The sequence below is a fragment of the Hyperolius riggenbachi genome, chromosome 8 (genome assembly GCF_040937935.1).
Source record: "Hyperolius riggenbachi isolate aHypRig1 chromosome 8, aHypRig1.pri, whole genome shotgun sequence".
Classification (NCBI taxonomy): domain Eukaryota; kingdom Metazoa; phylum Chordata; class Amphibia; order Anura; family Hyperoliidae; genus Hyperolius; species Hyperolius riggenbachi.
The window spans coordinates 297286765-297309334 of record NC_090653.1 but is presented as its reverse complement, the minus strand read 5'-3'; the positions used below and the strand labels follow the sequence as shown (position 1 = coordinate 297309334).

The following is a 22570-nucleotide window of genomic DNA, read 5'->3' as shown; positions in this document are numbered from 1 at the left end:
GCTCCCTGTCCGCTGTGTGTTGTTACGCACGCACGGCTCCCCCCCCCCCCCCCCCATAGCAACACAGTGCGTTGTCAGCTACACAGCTATTGCGTGTCTGCAGACCAGCAATGTCGCCCCAGGGGATCAGGACCCGACCCCCAATGGGTGACACCGGTTGGTAGTGTGTACATGGCTTTAGACAGCTGAGGGTTAACCCCCCCCCCCCCCCTCCTGAACCAAGCACACACCCCTAACACCCGCCCAGATACTAATTAATGCATAATTACATCATTACCCACTCAACATGCCCTCCTTGGGATAAGCTATGTTATGTTAGTGAATACGACCCGTTCACATTGCTCCAACGGATTGGATCTGTTACGGCCATTCCGCTGTTTGGGGAGGGAGCGATTTTTCCTGATCGACAGATTTGTTGCATTCTCGGCGTGCTAATGGAACGTAGGATGGATGGATCAAAAACTGATGCCCAATAAAAACTGATCCGTTTGATGGATCAGATTTTAACCGCCTTCGGGGATTAGGGTTGCCAGGTGTCCGGTTTTAGACTGGATAGTCCGGTTTTTGGCCGATGTGTCCTGTCCAAAAAGGCATGTTAAACCGGACAATTAAGATGTCCGGTTTTATGCCTTTTGCCACTTGCCGCCAGTAACTCCGAAACATCCGTTCATCAGCCGTTTCGGAGTCACAGAGATCATTCTGCCCGATTAGCAATAGGGATTCGGGAAGCACTACTGTGGATATGGCACCGCCCCTGTTTGTCATCACATCACAATACTGAGATCCGCCTCCAACATGGCGGCCTGTACGGCTCCGAAGTTGCGACATGGTGATGTACGACATGCCGCGCTAACTTGTGTGCGCATGCGCAGTGTCTGTAGTGAGGCTGTCTCCTGATGGTGGGAGCGGGGTTTTCCTGCAGTTTGTAATTCGGCAAAACTGTGCAGGACTCGTCACCAGCAGTATGGCGTTCAACTTCGGATCTGCTACAGGGGCCAGCACTAACCCAGGTAGGAAGATAGTGAGAGATGGGGACACAAAGCTCGGGGGGTGTTGTATAGAAGCAGCACGCTGTCACACATCATGCTTGTCAAACCTTATGTTACTGCTGTCTCTCAACACGATTACAGCAATTGAAATACAGTTTGATTATGAAGTCAGTGTAGCCCGTTTTGGGTAACAGGCCCGCCACCCGTCCGCCAGCGCTGCGCGACCGCTGATTAGCTGCCTGGCTGTCAGTCAAAGGCACAGCCAGCCAGCTTACGCGCCGTAAGTTACGCCAGCTTAACTACCGCCCCCGAGCCCGCGCTTCCCGACGTTGCTACGTGTAATGCTTGTGCATTTACTGGTGAAAAGCGGTCTCTTATTATGTGCATTTACTGGTGAAAAGTGGTCTCTTATGTGCATGTACTGGTGAGGACAGTTAGTGACATGGCTATGTACTCTGTAATGTGCTGCAGAAGATGTCAGTGCAATATAAATACTGTAAAAAACATTTTTTAAAAAGCCCATTGCTTAGCCCCACTCTACATGAAAGTGCGCTTCTGACTCCGCCCCTAACTCCACCCCCTGTCCGGTTTTCTCCATCAGCCGACCTGGCAACCCTAGCGGGGATGGTAATCCGCAGCTCAGAGCGGTAACTCTCGAGCCAGACTCGTGGTGACCGCCGTGAGGTCTATGCAGAGCAATGGCGCACAGCAGGCGTTTTCACTCACCTCCCCCAGGATCCCGACGCCGGCAGCCATTCTCCTTCCTGTCCTCCGAGGCTCTGCATCCCCCTGGTGAGATTGCTGCCTGTCGTCATGACTACAGCCGGTGACCTCACTACAGGGTTACAGCGCCACCTGGAGTATGGAAGGAGCACTGCAGTGCTGGATCCTGGGGAGGTAAGGGCAGGGGCTGCTCCAGGCTTTGTGGTGACATGATTGTTTTGTGGTTTTAGGGTCTAAAAGCTTGCAAAAAATTGCACCACCTTGAGACCCTAAAATCTTAAAATAATCATACTGCCAGGGAGGCTAAGTCTGGTACACAGGTTCAATTAGGATTGGCCAATTACTGACCGATTTTACCACCTCCATGTAGTATGAGAGCTTACCTACGCAATCTGCTCATAGTGTTCAATATCTATTGGCTACATGGAGGTGGAAACCTGCTCAGTGATTGGCCAATCATAACTGAAAGTGTGTGCCTGGCTTTAGGCTCCCTGCACACTGCAAATCTGTTTTGCGATTTCGATTCCAATTTGCAATTCCGATTTTCCCTGAATACAATCAACAGAAGAACGGAGGAAAAAAAAGCAGCATGCAGTAACCATTAAGAGTCAGAATCGGATGTGAAAACTGATTAAAAATCGGAATCGCATGCAGTGTGCAGGGAGCATTACACAGATCAGTTTTTCACTAATTTGACAGATATTGACTGGCCTCCTCCTCTCACTGACTGACTGCCCCTCCTCTCACTAACTGCCCCGCCTCCTCCTCTAACTGACTGGCCTCCTCCTCTTAACTGCCCCGCCTCCTCCTCTCACTGACTGGCCTCCTCCTCTCACTGACTTCCCCGCCTCCTCCTCTAACTGACTGGCCTCCTCCTCTCACTGACTGACTGCCCCTCCTCTCACTAACTGCCCCGCCTCCTCCTCTAACTGACTGGCCTCCTCCTCTCACTGACTGACTGCCCCTCCTCTCACTAACTGCCCCGCCTCCTCCTCTAACTGACTGGCCTCCTCCTCTCACTGACTGACTGCCCCTCCTCTCACTAACTGCCCCGCCTCCTCCTCTAACTGACTGGCCTCCTCCTCTCACTGACTGACTGCCCCTCCTCTCACTAATTGCCCCGCCTCCTCCTCTCACTGATTGGCCTCCTCCTCTCACTGACTTCCCCGCCTCCTCCTCTAACTGACTGGCCTCCTTCTCTCACTGACTGCCCCGCCTCCTCCTCTAACTGACTGGCCTCCTCCTCTCACTGACTGCCCCGCCTCCTCCTCTAACTGACTGGCCTCCTCTCACTGACTGCCTCGCCTCCTCCTCTAACTGACTGGCCTCCTCCTCTCACTGACTGACTGCCCCTCCTCTCACTAACTGCCCCGCCTGCTCCTCTAACTGACTGGCCTCCTCCTCTCACTGACTGACTGCCCCTCCTCTCACTAACTGCCCCGCCTCCTCCTCTAACTGACTGACCTCCTCCTCTCACTGACTGACTGCCCCTCCTCTCACTAACTTCCCCGCCTCCTCCTCTCACTGACTGGCCTCCTCCTCTCACTGACTTCCCTGCCTCCTCCTCTAACTGACTGGCCTCCTTCTCTCACTGACTGCCCCGCCTCCTCCTCTAACTGACTGACTGCCCCTCCTCTCACTAACTGCCCCGCCTCCTCTCACTGACTGACTGCCCCTCCTCTCACTGACTGCCCCGCCTCCTCCTCTCACTATCTGGCCTCCTTCTCTCACTGACTGCCCCACCTCCTCCTCTCACTGACTGATTGCCCCTCCTCTCACTGACTGACCCGCCTACTCCTCTCACTGACTGGCCTCCTTCTCTCACTGACTGCCCCGCCTCCTCCTCTCACTGACTGACTGCCCCTCCTCTCACTAACTGCCCCGCCTCCTCCTCTCACTGACTGGCCTCCGCCTCTCACTGACTTCCCCGCCTCCTCCTCTAACTGACTGGCCTCTTCCTCTCACTGACTGACTGCCCCTCCTCTCACTAACTGCCCCGCCTCCTCCTCTCACTGACTGGCCTCCTCCTCTCACTGACTGACTGCCCCTCCTCTCACTAACTGCCCCTCCTCCTCCTCTAACTGACTGGCCTCCTCCTCTCACTGACTGACTGCCCCTCCTCTCACTAACTGCCCCGCCTCCTCCTCTAACTGACTGGCCTCCTCCTCTCACTGACTGACTGCCCCTCCTCTCACTAACTGCCCCGCCTCCTCCTCTCACTGATTGGCCTCCTCCTCTCACTGACTTCCCCGCCTCCTCCTCTAACTGACTGGCCTCCTCCTCTCACTGACTGCCCCGCCTCCTCCTCTAACTGACTGGCCTCCTCCTCTCACTGACTGACTGCCCCTCCTCTCACTAACTGCCCCGCCTCCTCCTCTCACTGATTGGCCTCCTCCTCTCACTGACTTCCCCGCCTCCTCCTCTAACTGACTGGCCTCCTCCTCTCACTGACTGCCCCGCCTCCTCCTCTAACTGACTGGCCTCCTCCTCTCACTGACTTCCCCGCCTCCTCCTCTAACTGACTGGCCTCCTCCTCTCACTGACTGCCCCGCCTCCTCCTCTAACTGACTGGCCTCCTCCTCTCACTGACTGCCCCGCCTCCTCCTCTAACTGACTGGCCTCCTCCTCTCACTGACTGCCCCGCCTCCTCCTCTAACTGACTGGCCTCCTCCTCTCACTGACTGACTGACTGACCCTCCTCTCACTAACTGCCCCGCCTCCTCCTCTAACTGACTGGCCTCCTCCTCTCACTGACTGACTGCCCCTCCTCTCACTAACTGCACCGCCTCCTCCTCTAACTGACTGACCTACTCCTCTCACTGACTGACTGCCCCTCCTCTCACTAACTGCCCCGCCTCCTCCTCTCACTGATTTCCCCGCCTCCTCCTCTAACTGACTGGCCTCCTTCTCTCACTGACTGCCCCGCCTCCTCCTCTAACTGACTGACTGCCCCTCCTCTCACTAACTGCCCCGCCTCCTCTCACTGACTGACTGCCCGGCCCCTCCTCTCACTGACTGCCCCGCCTCCTCCTCTCACTGACTGGCCTCCTTCTCTCACTGACTGCCCGGCCCCTCCTCTCACTGACTGCCCCGCCTCCTCCTCTCCTGAGGTCAGATTGATAAGTATTGCTGTTACATGTCTTTTATAGCATATCATGCCTCTTTTATTGGAAGATTGAAGCTTTTATTGAAGTTGGAGATGACGAAGTGGCTCCTGGATATTCTTTTTCTCCTATTGAAATAATGAAATTATACTGATTTTCATCCGGATGTTGCCCCGTTGTATGAAATATATTGAGGAGGTATAAGGCATTTGTGTGCACTCACTCTGCTATCTTCTTTATTGATTGACTCCTCCTCTAACTGACTGGCCTCCTCCTCTAACTGACTGCCCCGCCTCCTCCTCTGACTGGCCTCCTCCTCTCACTGACTGCCCCGCCTCCTCCTCTGACTGGCCTCCTCCTCTCACTGACTGCCCCGCCTCCTCCTCTAACTGACTGGCCTTCTCCTCTTACTGACTGCCCCGCCTCCTCCTCTGACTGGCCTCCTTCTCTCACTGACTGCCCCGCCTCCTCCTCTAACTGACTGGCCTCCTCCTCTCACTAACTGCCTCGCCTTCTCCTCTAACTGACTGGCCTCCTCCTCTCACTGACTGCCCCGCCTCCTCCTCTGACTGGCCTCCTCCTCTCACTGACTGCCCCGACTCCTCCTCTAACTGACTGACCTCCTCCTCTCACTGACTGCCCCGCCTCCTCTGATTGGCCTCCTCCTCTCACTGACTGCCCCGCCTCTTCCTCTAACTGACTGGCCTCCTCCTCTCACTGACTGCCCCGCTTCCTCCTCTAACTGACTGACCTCCTCCTCTCACTGACTGCCCCGCCTCCTCCTCTAACTGACTGGCCTCCTCCTCTCACTGACTGCCTCCTCCTCTCTGTGACTGCCCTGTTTCCTCTTCCCACTGACTGCCCCGCCTCCTGCTCTCACTGACTGACGGCCCCACCTCCTCCTCTCACTGACTGCCCCGCCTCCTGCTCTCACTGACTGCCCCGCCACCTCCTCTCACTCACTAACTGACCCTCCGCCCCGCCTCCTCCTCTCACTGATCAGACACTACATTTGTCCTGAGGAAGCGGATTCAGACCCATGAACGCGTTGCAAGCGCACATTGGGATTGTTTTTATGAATTTTATTCTTCTATTCTTAAACTCTTTTCTATTTTATTGTTTTAACAAAATGTTACACTGTCTGGGCTCCTCTTCCCTCCTCCTCCTCTCACTGACACTGCCCGCCCCCAACCCGCCTACCATCTGCGTAGCCACGCCTACTCCCCGCCCACCTATTTTATGTGTGACTTCCCGTCCCATATTCATGCCGTCAGACTGTTTCTCCGCCCCTTTTCATTTCCGCCTGGCCGTTTAGGTCCCTCTCACTGTCCCGCCTCCATTTCCCGCCCTCTCGTCTCCTCCCCCTCCGCCGTCATCGCGCTGTCCCCGCCCCCTACGCTGTCTCCGCCCCTAGTCTCCTCCCTTCCGCTCTCCCTCCTTACCCCACCCCTTGCGCTGTTTCCTCCCCCTCCGCTCTCCCTCTCTTCCCGTCATCGCGCTGTCCCCGCCCCCTCGTCTCCTCCGCTCTCCCTCTCTTCTTCCCGTCATCGCGCTGTCCCCGCCCCCTGCGCTCTCCCCGCCCCTCGTCTCCTCCCCTCCGCTCTCCCTCCTCTCTCTCCGCTTGGCAGTCATCGCGCTGTCCACGCCCCCTGCGAGTCTCCGCCCCCGGCGGGTGTGATACGTGGCAGGCGGTGGATCGGGGCGCTGTGCGGAGGGGGCGGATCTCCGGCCGCCACTCATCTCTCATCATGGGACAGCACGACATGATGGGCGCCGCTGAGGACTTCACCGACCAGGTGAGAGGCGGGGAGGCGGGGAGGAGGGGAGCCTCTGCAGGGACACTTGTCACCCGGCCTCATCCAGGGCTGATCCCCGCCGGGGGGGCCTACTGTGCTCCGGGCCCCCCACATCTCTACTGACATCCCCTCTCCTCCTGGGCCCTCCATTCACTGTATGTAAAGGGATCTTCTCTGTCCACTTGGCCATTTCCACTTGGTACCCTATGTGCACCTCCCCTGCCCTCAACTGTGGGGCCCCACCGTGCTCCCGGGCCCCTCCATAGCTGCAATGTATGATTCCTTAGTATTAGCAGTACTATACAGAGTCTAATGTCCTACCATATTATTATTATTATGTATTTATATAGCACTGACATCTCCTGCAGCACATTACAGAGTACATAGTCATGTCACTGACTGTCCTCAGAGGAGCTCACACTCTAATCCTACCATAGTCCTAGTCTAATGTCCTACCATATTATTATGTATTTATATAGCACTGACATCTGCAGCACATTACAGAGTACATAGTCATGTCACTGACTGTCCTCAGAGGAGCTCACACTCTAATCCTACCATAGTCATACTGTAATGTCCTACCATATTATTATTATGTATTTATATAGCACTGACCTCTCCTGCAGCACATTACAGAGTACATAGTCTTGTCACTGACTGTCCTCAGAGGAGCTCACACTCTAATCCTACCATAGTCATAGTGTAATGTCCTACCATATTATTATTATGTATTTATATAGCACTGACATCTACTGCAGCACATTACAGAGTACATAGCCATGCTACTGACTGTCCTCAGAGGAGCTCACACTCTAATCCCACCATAGTCATAGTCTAATGTCCTAACATATTATTATTATGTATTTATATAGCACTGACATCTCCTGCAGCACTGTACAGAGTACATAGTCATGTCACTGACTGTCCTCAGAGGGGCTCACAATCTCATCCTACCATAGTCATATGTCAATGTATGTATCGTGTCAAGTTTTTGAATCAGGATGATACCATTTATTGGCTAAGGGCCGGTTCACACTGGGTGCTTTGGTAGCGTTTTGCTGATCGCTGGCAATCAGCAAAAAACAGTTTTTAACTGTACAGGAAAGTGATTTAGGAGTGATTTGCTTTTTGTGATTCTATAAAATTGAAATGCAATCCATCCAAAATCGCTCAAAAAATGCTGCGTGCACCATCAGTAAATCGCTAATCACCGGCGATCGCTGCAGTGTGAACACTGCCATTGACTGGCATTAGCAGCAGCATTTTGCTGATCGCCAGTGATCAGCAAATCGCTGAAAAGTCACCCAGTGTGAGCTGGCCCTGACTTGGAAGAAAAGCAGTAAGCTTTCAGCTATGAAGCCTTCCTCAGGCCAGAAACCCACTAGGAGCGATTTCTAAGCACTAGTGATTTGTAAAGCTCTTGCTAATGCAATGCTGTGGGGGATTTTTTATAAAATCACATCGCTCCAGTGGGATCACACCCATAGCATTGTATAAGCGAGAGTTATCAAATCTCTCCTAGTGGGTTTCTGGCCTCAGGGCCCATTTGCACTATCGCGAATTCGCATAGCCAATACAAGTGGATGGGACTGTTTCCACTTGTCAGGATTTCTGAGTGTTTTTGTCCGCGTCAAAAATTTGCATGTCAGAGCCATCAGAATTTGCATACTGCTATGCGGGTGTATGCGAGTTTTCATGTGAATTCGCGTTGGAATCAATTGAAAAGCACACAGGCACTGCCATGGTTAAATTCACATACAGCGGCATTAATGCGACTTTGCGTGTGAATTCGCATGGAAATTCACATACAAACGCATGCGAAATTCGCATCCGCATGCAAATTTTTTTCTGCGGCGATTCACACCGCACAAATGGAAATGGGCCCTCAGACTGATTCCCGTATACGGACTACGGCTTCTGTACACTGGACATTAAAAGTAGTTACATCGTTCTGCAATAAATGTCATTGGATGCCTAATTGTAACATCAAGAGGGTCCCACAGGGATGCTAGCTCATTTATGACAAAAAAGATAAGACCACTTGTCTGCTTGAACATCACATTCCACAGCCTCAGTGTGATGAGAAGACATCGTAACTCATTCAAACGTCACTTGGTCAGGCTACATACAATGGCCTCACTTTACTAAGCTTATCTCCTGTCTTTAATACCGTTTCTAGAGTTGTTACCATGGTGATAAGGCATGTCGTATTCAGGAAACATTTTACCTCAGGCAAACCTAAAGTGAACTCTTCTGTCTTTAAAGAGGAACTGTAACATAAAAATATCCCCTGGGGGGTACTCACCTCGGGTGGGGGAAGCCTCCGGATCCTAATGAGGCTTCCCACGCCGTCCTCCATCCGTCAGGGGTCTCGCTGCAGCCCTCCGTGGAGTCCGGGCAGCGGTGACGTCATTATTTACCTTCCTGGCTCCTGCGCAGGCGCTCTGACGGCTGTCGGCTCCGAACTACACGGAAATACCCGATCGCCGTCGGGTCCGCTCTACTGCGCAGGCGCAAGTTTCCTGCGCCTGCGCAGTAGAGCGGACCCGAATGAGATCGGGTATTTCCGTGTAGTTCGGAATGGAAAGCCGCCACAGCGCCCCCGCTGGAGCCAGCAAAGGTAAATATTGAAATGACAGTCGGCACAGTCGCCGGCTGTTCGGAGGGCTGCGGAGAGACCCCCGTGGGACAGAGGACGGCGTGGGAAGCCTCATTAGGATCCGGAGGCTTCCCCCACCCGAGGTGAGTACCCCCCAGGGGATGTTTTGAATGTTACAGAGTCTCTTTAAGTTAACTCTTCAATCCTTAAAATAACTCCACAGTTAGACAGGCTGTTTATTAACTGCGTGTGAAAATAACTACAGAGGAGGTAATGTAAGGACTGAAGAGATAAGATAACTCTCTTACTGTGTGGTGGTACGGTTTCTCTTGCCTTATCTCCAGCATGACCTTAGTGAATTGAGTCCAATGTTTGTTGTAGGCTAAAGCAAATTGTACAATTTAAAGCCCTACTTACCAGCACATGAATGAAAGAATTATGGCACAAGAAATAAAAAAAATAAGATAGTGGGATTATCGTAGTCTAGGGACAATTTAGGGGGAAGCCAATTAACTTAGCTGTATGTTTTTGGGATGGGAAGGAAACCAGGGAGCCTGGAGGAAACCCACGCAGACATGGGGAGAACATACTCCTTGCAGATGTTAACCTGGCTGGGATCTCCAATGAGGCCCCTTTGTGATCCTGGGCCCTGAGTCACCCGTCTCTGCACACACCTCCATAGCGGGCCCATTCTTTCTCTTGTGGTTATGTATACTGGGGCTCCCACCCATGGCCTCTGCACACGCATGTAGCTTGGGCCCCCTGACTTTCCCAGGCATACTTCTGATGGTTCATCACATGTAAGTTTCTGTACCGTTCAGATGTCACCTCCTGCTGACTGGGATATTGGGGGCAGGGAGGGGATCACTGGTCCTGTGACAGCTCTCCTGATCCCCCTGTTGGTATTGCGATCTGGGGCCTTGCGCTGCATATCCTGTGCCGGGTATAGAAGCAGTGTGGTCACTGGTTGTCTGCTTGTTATCTCCATTGCTAGATGCCACAGTGGGCACACACTAGCTGCAGCACATATGCAGGACCTGGGCATAGTGGTGCCAAGCAGAGTCCCTGCCCTTATTGTGTGCTGGCAGCTGTGCCCATTACATAGCCAACCAGCTGGCAGTGATGCCCTCTGAGTGACAGACCAAGGAGCGGACCGCCTGGAAGCAATTCTGGATTCTGAGGGGTGAATAGAGGAGTGCGAGACAGGCTGGTACCTGGATGGGCAGTGACATGCCGATACCTGTAGATGGCATGCAGACTACTTCTGAAAAATATATTGCTTTAAAGGGGAACTGAAGTAAGCGGTATATGAAGGCTGCCATATTTATTTCCTTTTAATCAATACCAGTTGCCTGGCAGACCTGCTGATCTCTCTGGCTGCAGTAGTGTCTGAATCGCACACCTGAAACCAGCATGCAGCTAATCCAGTCTAACTTCAGTCAGAGCGCCTGATCTGTTGCATGCTTGTTCAGGGGCTATGGCTAAATGTATTAGAGGATCAGCAGGGCTGCCAGGCAATCTGCATTGTTTAAAAGGATATGTCAGCCTCCGTATCCCTCTCACTTCAGGTGTGCTTTCATTCCTGTGCTTACAAGTAACTCGTTGCCAAATGACTCCAGCATATAACTACCATAGCATCTTCTAATAAACCCAAATTTACTGCATCTGTACTGTGAACCATGAAGATGAACAGGTGTATATTATACATGGGAAAGTTCGGATGTTTGGATATTTGGATGTTTGTTACTGGATCATGCCAAAACAGCTGAATGGATGTGAATGAAATTTGGCACACACATAGTACATTACCTGAAATAAAGTATAGGGTACTTTTTATCCCCATAACCAAAAAGTGGGCGGAGACAAAAACAAATTTTACTGGGAAAATGTAAACTGCAGCCATTCTTACACGGTTAATTGGAGGGTTCTCAAACTTTGCACAGTTGGTCACTGGGTGACTGGGATCAATAGTCAGAAAAGTGGGTGGAGCCTAACAAAAGCCAATCAAAATTCACCTGTTGATTTTCAAGGGGAATATTTAACTTCGCCGACCACATTACGCCAATGGGCCGGAACGTGACTCCAGCCCCAGGACCGCCTAATGCCAACTGGCGTCAAGACCTGGGGTGAAGCTTTGCAGGAGGTCGCACGTACCAGTACGCTCCGCCATCAGTCTCCCACTCTGTACAGCGCTGCGATCTAGGGCAGCACTGTACTAGGGACAGCCGTGTGCCACGGCTATCCCCCTGGGAGGCAGAAGAACGATCGTCTCACATAGGCTGATGCCTATGAGAGCCGATCGCGTTGATTGGCTGGCGGAGGGAGGGATGGAGGACTGGGAAAAAAGAATTTAAAAAAAGGCTATATTTAATAAACAAACATCCTGGAAGAGATCATTGCCCACTTACAGAAAGCTCTGTTGGTGGGCAGAAAAGAGGGGGGGGGGGATTACTTGTGTGCTCAGTTGTACGGTCGTGCAGCGAGGCCTTAACCTCCTGAGCGATAATCCCGAGCTGAGCTCGGGGTATATCGCGCAGGAGGATTTCTCAGGCCCTGGTGGGCTGATTTGCATAATTTTTTTTTTTGTTACACGCAGCTAGCACTTTGCTAGCTGCGTGTAACTTCCGATCGCCGCCGATCCGCCGCCGCTCGCTGTGCCGTGCAGCCCCCCCTCCCCGACCCCTTGCGCAGCCTGGCCAATCAGTGCCAGGCAGCGCTGAGGGGTGGATCGGGACTCCCTCCGACGTCACGACGTCCATGACATCGGTGACGTCATCCCGCTCCGTCGCCATGGCGACCGGGGAAGCCCAGCAGGAAATCCCGTTCTGAACGGGATTTCCTGCTTACTCTGATCGCCAAAGGCGATCGGAGTGGGTGGGGGGATGCCGCTGCGCTGCGGCTATCATGTAGCAAGCCCTGGGCTCGCTACATGATTTAAAAATTAAAAAATTTAAAAAAATAGTGCTGCGCCACCTCCTGGGCGATATAATTGTATCGCCCAGAGGGTTAAAGTATACATCCAGGCAAAACAAAAATCTGCTTACCTGGGGCTTCCTCCAGCCCCTGGCAGTCGTCCTGTACCCGGTGGCTCCCAGTCCCCTGCGCTGCAGAACCCGACCTCGCCAGGTCGGCTTCTGGGTCCTGGTGACGTCAGCGGTGGAGCGCATAACAAGCGGACCCAGAGGTCGGTTTCTGCAGCAGAGAAGACCGGGAGCCACTGGAGCTGCGGTGAGGACACGGGACGGCTTCCAGGGACTGGAGATAGCCCCAGGTAAGTGGATTTTTATTTTGCCTGGATGTATCCTTTAAAGCTGCAGTGGCCTAAATTGTGAAAAATGGCCTGGTCACTAGGGTGGTGTAAGCCTGTGGTCCTGGAGAGGTTAATTGCTGCCATTCTTGCACTGGTAATGGCACAAGCCTCAAACCTGCTACAGTTGGTCATTGGGTGACTGGGGATCACATTCAGATAAGGGGTGGAGCCACAAACAGCCAATCGGATTTTGTTTCATTTAGTGCAAATTATTGATGCCAAAGACCCCAAAGCTGACAAACTTGGTCGTTGATTAATTGTGTGTTAGGGTTAGAAAAAGTGGGTGGAGCCAACACCAGCCAATTACATACCCGGGCAACACTGGGCCATCAGCTAGTATCCAAGTAATTATATTGAACTAACGCTTAAACATTTTATCACACCATTACATTGTTTTCCTGCAAATCGTATGCAGCTGGGGGCGGGGCCAATCCTATGCTGCACAGAATTTACATAATTGCTGCATGTAGGCCGTAGCCTGTTGTGACCATCTGTAGTGTACATTAAAGGGGGCGAGTCTGCAGGCCATGTGTGAGGGGAGGAGGTCTCTCTTTTTTTTTTTTTTTGGGGGGGGGGGGGGGGGGGGGTTCTGTCCTGGCGGAGGCATTGGCGTTGGGCGCTGGTCACTGAATACATTTGGCCACAAATTCAGTTTTCTGTTCGGATACTAATCTAGTTCACACCAGGGCTGTGGAGCTCATCCGACTCCAGGTACCCAAAATCGGACTCCACAGCCCTGCGTATCACTGGCCCACGTGTCTGTCAATAAGTTCTGTACAGCCAGGTCTTATAACTTTGAGGACCAATGATCAATCTAAGAATTAAGCATCCTAAAGGTAGTCTGAAGAGGTGGTTTTTTAAATAAATAAATAAACAGATACTTGCCTAAGGAGCAGGGAGGCTCTGGTTCCTATAGAGTATTCCCGGTCTCCACGTTCTCCCACAGACTGCCTCGTTACCGGATTACGACAGTTCGGCCGTGGACTGCTCTCTTCTGCGTCAGACGGGCCGCTCTGTATTGCGTGCGCACAAGTGTCCTCTCGCTCATGTGTGCGCAGTACAGAGCCCGAGTGCTTCTGAAGTCTGCCAAAGTCTCCCACAGCGGAGATTCAAACGGAGGAGCCTGCAGGGGAACGAGGACAGCATGAGGAGAGGGGATGCTCTATAGGACCCAGAGACTTCCCTCACCTTAGCGGAGTATTTTATATATTTATTTATTTTTAATGGCTACAGACTTGCTTTAATCTGGGCAGTTAGAGCCAATAGTTTTATGCTGAGACTATAATTTGTGGATTATTAAATCCAGACTCCAGAAGCAGGCAGGGGAAGTTTAAGCATCAATTCCATTGGCAACAGTTACAGAAAACCTCTGTGGTTAGGAAAGAATTAAGGAAGCCCTCCGCCTTCTGATAAAAGGAGTGACTTCGGGGGAGGAGGAGTCACCCTGGCAGAAAGAGGAGGAGTCACACTGGCAAAGCCGGGAGAGAATTCATATAACAGGAAGTGACCTCCTCTGCTTTTATTCTTGCCAAATGTTAATTGAGGTCCTGAATCCTTTCACTGAGATGGGCAGAGGAATATTGGCATGGCTGGTTGTACTGTATACATCCTTACCAGTCTGACTAAACCAGGATGCTGGCATGTGTCTTAATGACAGGTCTTTTGTACAGAATATTTGTTTTACCTGTTGTAAATCATAAAGCAGGTGCAGAACCAGGAAAAGTGGTTTATTATATCAGAAATTGTCCTAGAAATATCCCAGCATGCCCTGCTACATTCTCTGCTGCACAGGAGCAGCTCTGTCCTCCCATTGGAGGTACAGTACAAGCACTTGTCCTAGAAATATCCCAGCATGCCCTGGTGCATTCTCTGCTGCACAGGACCAGCTCTGTCCTCCCATTGGAGATACAGTACAAGCACTTGTCCTAGAAATATTCCAGCATGCCCTGGTACATTCTCTGCTGCACAGGAGCAGCTCTGTCCTCCCATTGGAGGTACAGTACAAGCACTTGTCCTAGAAATGGCCCAGCATGCCCTGGTGCATTCTCTGCTGCACAGGAGCAGCTCTGCCCTCCCATTGGGGGTACAATACAAGCACTTGCACTAGAAATGGCCCAGCATGCCCTGGTGCATTCTCTGCTGCACAGGAGCAGCTCTGTCCTCCCATTGGAGGTACAGTACAAACACTTGTCCTAGAAATATCCCAGCATGCCCTGGTGCATTCTCTGCTGCACAGGAGCAGCTCTGTCCTCCCATTGGATGTACAGTACAAGCACTTGTCCTAGAAATATCCCAGCATGCCCTGGTACATTCTCTGTTGCGCAGAGGCAGCTCTGTCCTCCCATTGGAGGTACAGTACAAGCACTTGTTGTAGAAATGGCTCAGCATGCCCTGGTGCATTCTCTTCTGCACAGGAGCAGCTCTGCCCTCCCATTGGGGGTACAATACAAGCACTTGCACTAGAAATGGCCCAGCATGCCCTGGTGCATTCTCTGCTGCACAGGAGCAGCTCTGTCCTCCCATTGGAGGTACAGTACAAGCACTTGTCCTAGAAATATCCCAGCATGCCCTGGTACATTCTCTGCTGCACAGGAGCAGCTCTGTCCTCCCATTGGAGATACAGTACAAGCACTTGTCCTAGAAATATCCCAGCATGCCCTGGTACATTCTCTGCTGCACAGGAGCATCTCTGTCCTCCCCATTGGAGGTACAGTACAAGCACTTGTCCTAGAAATGGCCCAGCATGCCCTGGTGCATTCTCTGCTGCACAGGAGCAGCTCTGCCCTCCCATTGGGGGTACAATACAAGCACTTGCACTAGAAATGGCCCAGCATGCCCTGGTGCATTCTCTGCTGCACAGGAGCAGCTCTGTCCTCCCATTGGAGGTACAGTACAAACACTTGTCCTAGAAATATCCCAGCATGCCCTGGTGCATTCTCTGCTGCACAGGAGCAGCTCTGTCCTCCCATTGGAGGTACAGTACAAGCACTTGTCCTAGAAATATCCCAGCATGCCCTGGTACATTCTCTGTTGCGCAGAGGCAGCTCTGTCCTCCCATTGGAGGTACAGTACAAGCACTTGTTGTAGAAATGGCTCAGCATGCCCTGGTGCATTCTCTTCTGCACAGGAGCAGCTCTGCCCTCCCATTGGGGGTACAATACAAGCACTTGCACTAGAAATGGCCCAGCATGCCCTGGTGCATTCTCTGCTGCACAGGAGCAGCTCTGTCCTCCCATTGGAGGTACAGTACAAGCACTTGTCCTAGAAATGGCCCAGCATGCCCTGGTACATTCTCTGCTGCACAGGAGCAGCTCTGTCCTCCCCATTGGTGGTACAGTACAAGCACTTGTCCTAGAAATGGCCCAGCATGCCCTGGTGCATTCTCTGCTGCACAGGAGCAGCTCTTTCCTCCCATTGGAGGTACAGTACAAGCACTTGTCCTAGAAATGGCCCGGCATGCCCTGGTACATTCTCTGCTGCACAGGAGCAGCTCTGTCCTCCCATTGGAGGTACAGTACAAGCACTTGTCCTAGAAATGGCCCGGCATGCCCTGGTACATTCTCTGCTGCACAGGAGCAGCTCTGTCCTCCCATTGGAGGTACAGTACAAGCACTTGTCCTAGAAATGGCCCAGCATGCCCTGGTGCATTCTCTGCTGCACAGGAGCAGCTCTGTCCTCCCATTGGAGGTACAGTACAAGCACGTGTCCTAGAAATGGCCCAGCATGCCCTGGTACATTATCTGCTGCACAGGAGCAGCTCTGTCCTCCCATTGGAGGTACAGTACAAGCACTTGTCCTAGAAATGGCCCAGCATGCCCTGGTGCATTCTCTGATGCACAGGAGCAGCTCTGTCCTCCCATTGGAGGTACAGTACAAGCACTTGTCCTAGAAATATCCCAGCATGCCCTGGTGCATTCTCTGCTGCACAGGAGCGGCTCGGTCCTCCCATTGGAGGTACAGTACAAGCACTTGTCCTAGAAATGGTCCAGCATGCCCTGGTACATTCTCTGCTGCACAGGAGCAGATCTGTCCTCCCATTGGGGGTACAGTACAAGCACTTGTCCTAGAAATGGCCCAGCATGCCCTGGTGCATTCTCTGCTGCACAGGAGCAGCTCTGCCCTCCCATTGGGGGTACAATACAAGCACTTGCACTAGAAATGGCCCAGCATGCCCTGGTGCATTCTCTGCTGCACAGGAGCAGCTCTGTCCTCCCATTGGAGGTACAGTACAAACACTTGTCCTAGAAATATCCCAGCATGCCCTGGTGCATTCTCTGCTGCACAGGAGCAGCTCTGTCCTCCCATTGGAGGTACAGTACAAGCACTTGTCCTAGAAATATCCCAGCATGCCCTGGTACATTCTCTGTTGCGCAGAGGCAGCTCTGTCCTCCCATTGGAGGTACAGTACAAGCACTTGTTGTAGAAATGGCTCAGCATGCCCTGGTGCATTCTCTTCTGCACAGGAGCAGCTCTGCCCTCCCATTGGGGGTACAATACAAGCACTTGCACTAGAAATGGCCCAGCATGCCCTGGTGCATTCTCTGCTGCACAGGAGCAGCTCTGTCCTCCCATTGGAGGTACAGTACAAGCACTTGTCCTAGAAATGGCCCAGCATGCCCTGGTGCATTCTCTGCTGCACAGGAGCAGCTCTGTCATCCCATTGGTGGTACAGTACAAGCACTTGTCCTAGAAATGGCCCAGCATGCCCTGGTACATTCTCTGCTGCACAGGAGCAGCTCTGTCCTCCCATTGGAGGTACAGTACAAGCACTTGTCCTAGAAATGGCCCAGCATGCCCTGGTGCATTCTCTGCTGCACAGGAGCAGCTCTGCCCTCCCATTGGGGGTACAATACAAGCACTTGCACTAGAAATGGCCCAGCATGCCCTGGTGTATTCTCTGCTGCACAGGAGCAGCTCTGTCCTCCCATTGGAGGTACAGTACAAGCACTTGTCCTAGAAATGGCCCAGCATGCCCTGGTGCATTCTCTGCTGCACAGGAGCAGCTCTGTCATCCCATTGGAGGTACAGTACAAGCACTTGTCCTAGAAATGGCCCAGCATGCCCTGGTACATTCTCTGCTGCACAGGAGCAGCTCTGTCCTCCCATTGGAGGTACAGTACAAGCACTTGTCCTAGAAATATCCCAGCATGCCCTGGTACATTCTCTGCTGCACAGGAGCAGCTCTGTCCTCCCATTGGAGATACAGTACAAGCACTTGTCCTAGAAATATCCCAGCATGCCCTGGTGCATTCTCTGCTGCATAGGAGCAGCTCTGTCCTCCCATTGGAGGTACAGTACAAGCACTTGTCCTAGAAATGGCCCAGCATGCCCTGATACATTCTCTGCTGCACAGGAGCAGCTCTGTCCTCCCATTGGAGGTACAGTACAAGCACTTGTCCTAGAAATGGCCCAGCATGCCCTGGTACATTTTCTGCTGCACAGGAGCAGCTCTGTCCTCCCATTGGAGGTACAGTACAAGTACTTGTCCTAGAAATATCCCAGCATGCCCTGGTGCATTCTCTGCTGCACAGGAGCAGCTCTGTCCTCCCATTGGAGGTACAGTACAAGCACTTGTCCTAGAAATGGCCCAGCATGCCCTGATACATTCTCTGCTGCACAGGAGCAGCTCTGTCCTCCCATTGGAGGTACAGTACAAGCACTTGTCCTAGAAATGGCCCAGCATGCCCTGGTGCATTCTCTGCTGCACAGGAGCAGCTCTGTCCTCCCATTGGAGGTACAGTACAAGCACTTGTCCTAGAAATATCCCAGCATGCCCTGGTGCATTCTCTGCTGCACAGGAGCAGCTCTGTCCTCCCATTGGAGCTACAGTACAAGCACTTGTCCTAGGAATATCCCAGCATGCCCTGGTGCATTCTCTGCTGCACAGGAGCAGCTCTGTCCTCCCATTGGAGCGTGCATACTGCACAGGCACAAGATGGACGCAGGGACGGGAGCGAACGAGGACGCGCGTGGCCAGGGCACTGCCGAAATCAAAACTGAGCTGCGGCATCCGGGGGATCGGATGATCGGTGGGTGGTTGCGTTATTTTTGGTTAGTGTCTTTGTCCCTGGGCTCCCCTTCATTGGAAGGTACCAATCGCCTATCTTGCTGCTGCTGATTTGTTGATATTGTGATAGTTGCATGTTGGGGCGGAGCTTATCCGGATCTGGTTGTATACTTGTATCTGTACAGGGAAGTCACATGTTGGGGCGGGGCTTATCCGGATCTGGTTGTATACTTGTATCTGTACAGGGAAGTCACATGTTGGGGCGGGGCTTATCCGGATCTGGTTGTATACTTGTATCTGTACAGGGAAGTCACATGTTGGGGCGGGGCTTATCCGGGTCTGGCTGTATTGCGCGCTGTGCACTCGCATCTGTGCAGGGAAGTTCTGTACGCTGACGTTGCATTGCACATGAGACGTGTGGGTTCCTGTGTCTTCCCCTCGGGCGGAGCCTCTTCAGTTATTTAAGCAGCCATGCTAATGCATTATTCATGAGGGTGGAGTCACCCCAGCCTGCCGCAACCTGTTGCCACGTATTTTGGTTGTGTAGCCAAAGGCTAAATCACACACACAGTGCAGATATCAAGAAATGCAGGAATTCCCACGGTAACCATCGGGGATCTCCAGCTTCTGCTCATCAAACTGCAGCCGGCGTCTCATTGTTTCCAGTGCTAAGCCACACCCCCTTACCTACAGATTGCATTGAGAAGGGAACATTCACTTACAGATTAAGAGGCTTTATTGGAACATTTGGGCTCCTATCGGGAAGGGAGTGGTGGTTAAGGGAAGCCCATACTTTATCAATGTTCCGCCACCTCTACACAGCCTGATAAAGCTGCTTTTAGTCATGTGACCCAATTTAGGGCATCCGTCACAGCCATGGGACAGGTCGCCTGTCTCTCACTTAAAGGGATACTGTAGGGGGTCGGGGGAAAATGAGCTGAACTTACCCGGGGCTTCTAATGGTCCCCCGCAGACATCCTGTTGGCCACTCCCCGATGCTCCGCCCCCTGCAGACATCCTGTGCCCGCGCAGCCACTCACGGATGCTCCGCCCCCCGCAGACATCCTGTGCCCGCGCAGCCACTCACCAATGCTCCGCCCCCCCGCAGACATCCTGTGCCTGCGCAGCCACTCACCGATGCTCCGCCCCCCCCGCAGACATCCTGTGCCCGCGCAGCCACTCAACGATGCTCCGGCCCCGCAGACATCCTGTGCCCGCGCAGCCACTCACCGATGCTCCGGCCCCCCAGACGTCCTATGCCCGCGCAGCCACTCACCGATGCTCCGGCCCCCCAGATGTCCTATGCCCGCGCAGCCACTCACCGATGCTCCGGCCCCCCAGACGTCCTATGCCCGCGCAGCCACTCACCGATGCTCCGGCCCCCCAGACGTCCTATGCCCGCGCAGCCACTCACCGATGCTCCGGCCCCCCAGACGTCCTGTGCCCGCGCAGCCACTCACCGATGCTCCGCCCGATGCTCCGCCCCCCCGAAGACATCCTGTGCCCGCGCAGCCACTCACCAATGCTCCGCCCCCCCGCAGACATCCTATGCCCGCGCAGCCACTCACCGATGCCCCGGCCCCCCAGACGTCCTGTGCCCGCGCAGCCACTCACCGATGCCCCGGCCCCCCAGACGTCCTGTGCCCGCGCAGCCACTCACCGATGCTCCGGCCCCCCAGACGTCCTGTGCCCGCGCAGCCACTCACCGATGCTCCGGCCCCCCAGACGTCCTGTGCCCGCGCAGCCACTCACCGATGCTCCGCCCCCCGCAGACATCCTGTGCCCGCGCAGCCACTCACCGATGCTCCGCCCCCCGCAGACATCCTGTGCCTGCGCAGCCACTCACCGATGCTCCGGCCCCCCCAGACGTCCTATGCCCGCGCAGCCACTCACCGATGCTCCGGCCCCGCCTCCAGTTCACTTCTGGAATTTCAGACTTTAAAATCTGAAAACCACTGCGCCTGCGTTGCCGTGTCCTTACTCCTGCTGATGTCACCAGGAGCGTATTGTGCAGACACAGACCATAATGGGCCTGCACAATACACTCCTGGTGACATCAACGGGAGCGAGGACACGGCAACGCAGGCACAGTGGTTTTCAGATTTTAAAGTCTGAAATTCCAGAAGTGAACTGGAGGCGGGGCCGGAGCATCGGTGAGTGGCTGCGCGGGCACAGGATGTCTGCGGGGGGGGGGGGGGGGGGGGGGGGCGGAGCATCGGTGAGTGGCTGCGCGGGCATAGGACGTCTGGGGGGCCGGAGCATCGGTGAGTGGCTGCGCAGGCATAGGACGTCTGGGGGGCCGGAGCATCGGTGAGTGGCTGCGCGGGCATAGGACGTCTGGGGGGCCGGAGCATCGGTGAGTGGCTGCGCGGGCATAGGACGTCTGGGGGGCCGGAGCATCGGTGAGTTGCTGCGCGGGCACAGGATGTCTGCGGGGGACCATTAGAAGCCCAGGGTAAGTTCAACTCATTTTCCCCCAACCCCCCTACAGTATTCCTTTAAAGGGACACTTAAGCCAGAAAAAAAAGTTTTACTCACCTGGAGTTTCTATTAGTGCTATTGCGGGCCGCAACCCGTACAAAAATATCTATGCGTTCGTAATGCGCCAACGCGTATTTTTGTACGCATTGCGGTCCGCAATAGCGCTAATTACAGTCGGGAATGCGGAAAAAGCTACGCGTGGCCAGTCATGACGGGCCTGTCGGCAAAAACGAAACTAGCTGGCAGCGGGGGCCCAGAGGATTAGTCAGTGACTGCGAGGGCACAGGACTGCTGCAGGGGGCTGGTAGAAGCCCCAGGTGAGTAAAACTTTTTTTTTTTTTCTGACTTAAGGTTCACTTTAAAGCACATCTGAAGTGAGAGGGATATGGAGGCTTCCATATTTATTTCCTATTAAACAATACCAGTTGCCTGGCAGCCCTGCTGATCCTCTGCCTCTGATACTCTGATACCTGGAACCCACTAGCCGTAAGTTACCAAGCACTTGTGATGTGAAAAGCTCTTGCTAATGTAATGCAATGCAATGGGTGTGTTCTCAGCAGAGCGATGTGATTTTATAAATATCCCCCATAGCATTGCATGAGCATGAGTTTCACCAGCGCTTAGAGAAGGCTGCTAGTGGGTTTGAGCCCTGAGGCCTTGTTTCCACTAGTGCTACATTCTGCCTGAACCTGCAGCGCTTCCCCACAGACAAGTCGCTCAGGGAATCGCTGCCTATGAGGCTAGTGGCTCGCCATCCAGGTTGCATGTCATTGTGAAACTGGATTGCATGCTGCAGATTTCTGCACCAGAATCCCTAGCTGTGCATGGCGTGGCTAAGAGATCTGGTTGCATACTCTCATCGCTTCAAGTGCCGACGTGCGTCCTGCAAGAAGCACACCATAGTGGAAACCAGCTCTCAGCCATAGCCCCTGAACAAGCATGCAGCAGATCAGGTGACTGAAGTGTGACTGGATTAGCTGCATGCTTGTTTCAGGGGTGTGATTCAGACTCTACTGCAGCCAAAGAGATCAGCAGAACACCCAGGCAACTGATATTGTTTAACGGGAAATAAATATGGCAGCCTCCATATCCCTCTCACTTAAGGTGTGCTTGAACCGTTAGCAGCCAATTTATTTAGAGGCATTATTTGTTACATTTCCTTGCTTCTAATTAGTACTGCTGTAATGTGTATTTAGGCCACTTGTCACTAGGGGGCAGTGTGACACAACAGAGGAGTTCTGCTTTCAGTTTCTCTATTTTCTGCTAGAGAGATAGATCAAAGCATTCCAAGAATTTACAGCACAATGAGTTAATTTAGGTTGTAATGTTTTCTATCTGCACACGTGCGTGTTCACACCGTAGTTTTTATTGTTGCACGTCATTGTTGTCCGCCAGCTAGCCGTGTGCATGTTGCTCCCTGGACGGCTGCAGGACAGGAAGCCAGGATAATCTCTCCAGTCCGGGAACAGACAGATATAAAAACCTCCCCAATGTTTCTATCCTCACCCCATTATATGTAAAATGAAACGTTTTCCTGGACTGGGCGCTACGGTGGCCTTAG

The 22570-nt window shown here is 53.2% G+C and overlaps 1 protein-coding gene across 1 annotated transcript in view; it reads left to right on the top strand.

The window, feature by feature from the left end:
• The first annotated feature begins 6409 nt into the window (after positions 1 to 6409).
• The window catches only part of SURF4 (surfeit 4), a 45800-nt gene continuing 29639 nt past the window's right edge, over positions 6410 to 22570 (top strand). Inside the window, exon 1 of the mRNA XM_068249954.1 lies at positions 6410 to 6612. Coding sequence (XP_068106055.1) covers positions 6565 to 6612 — 48 coding nt within the window. The 5' untranslated portion in view covers positions 6410 to 6564. The remainder of the gene's footprint in view (positions 6613 to 22570) is intronic.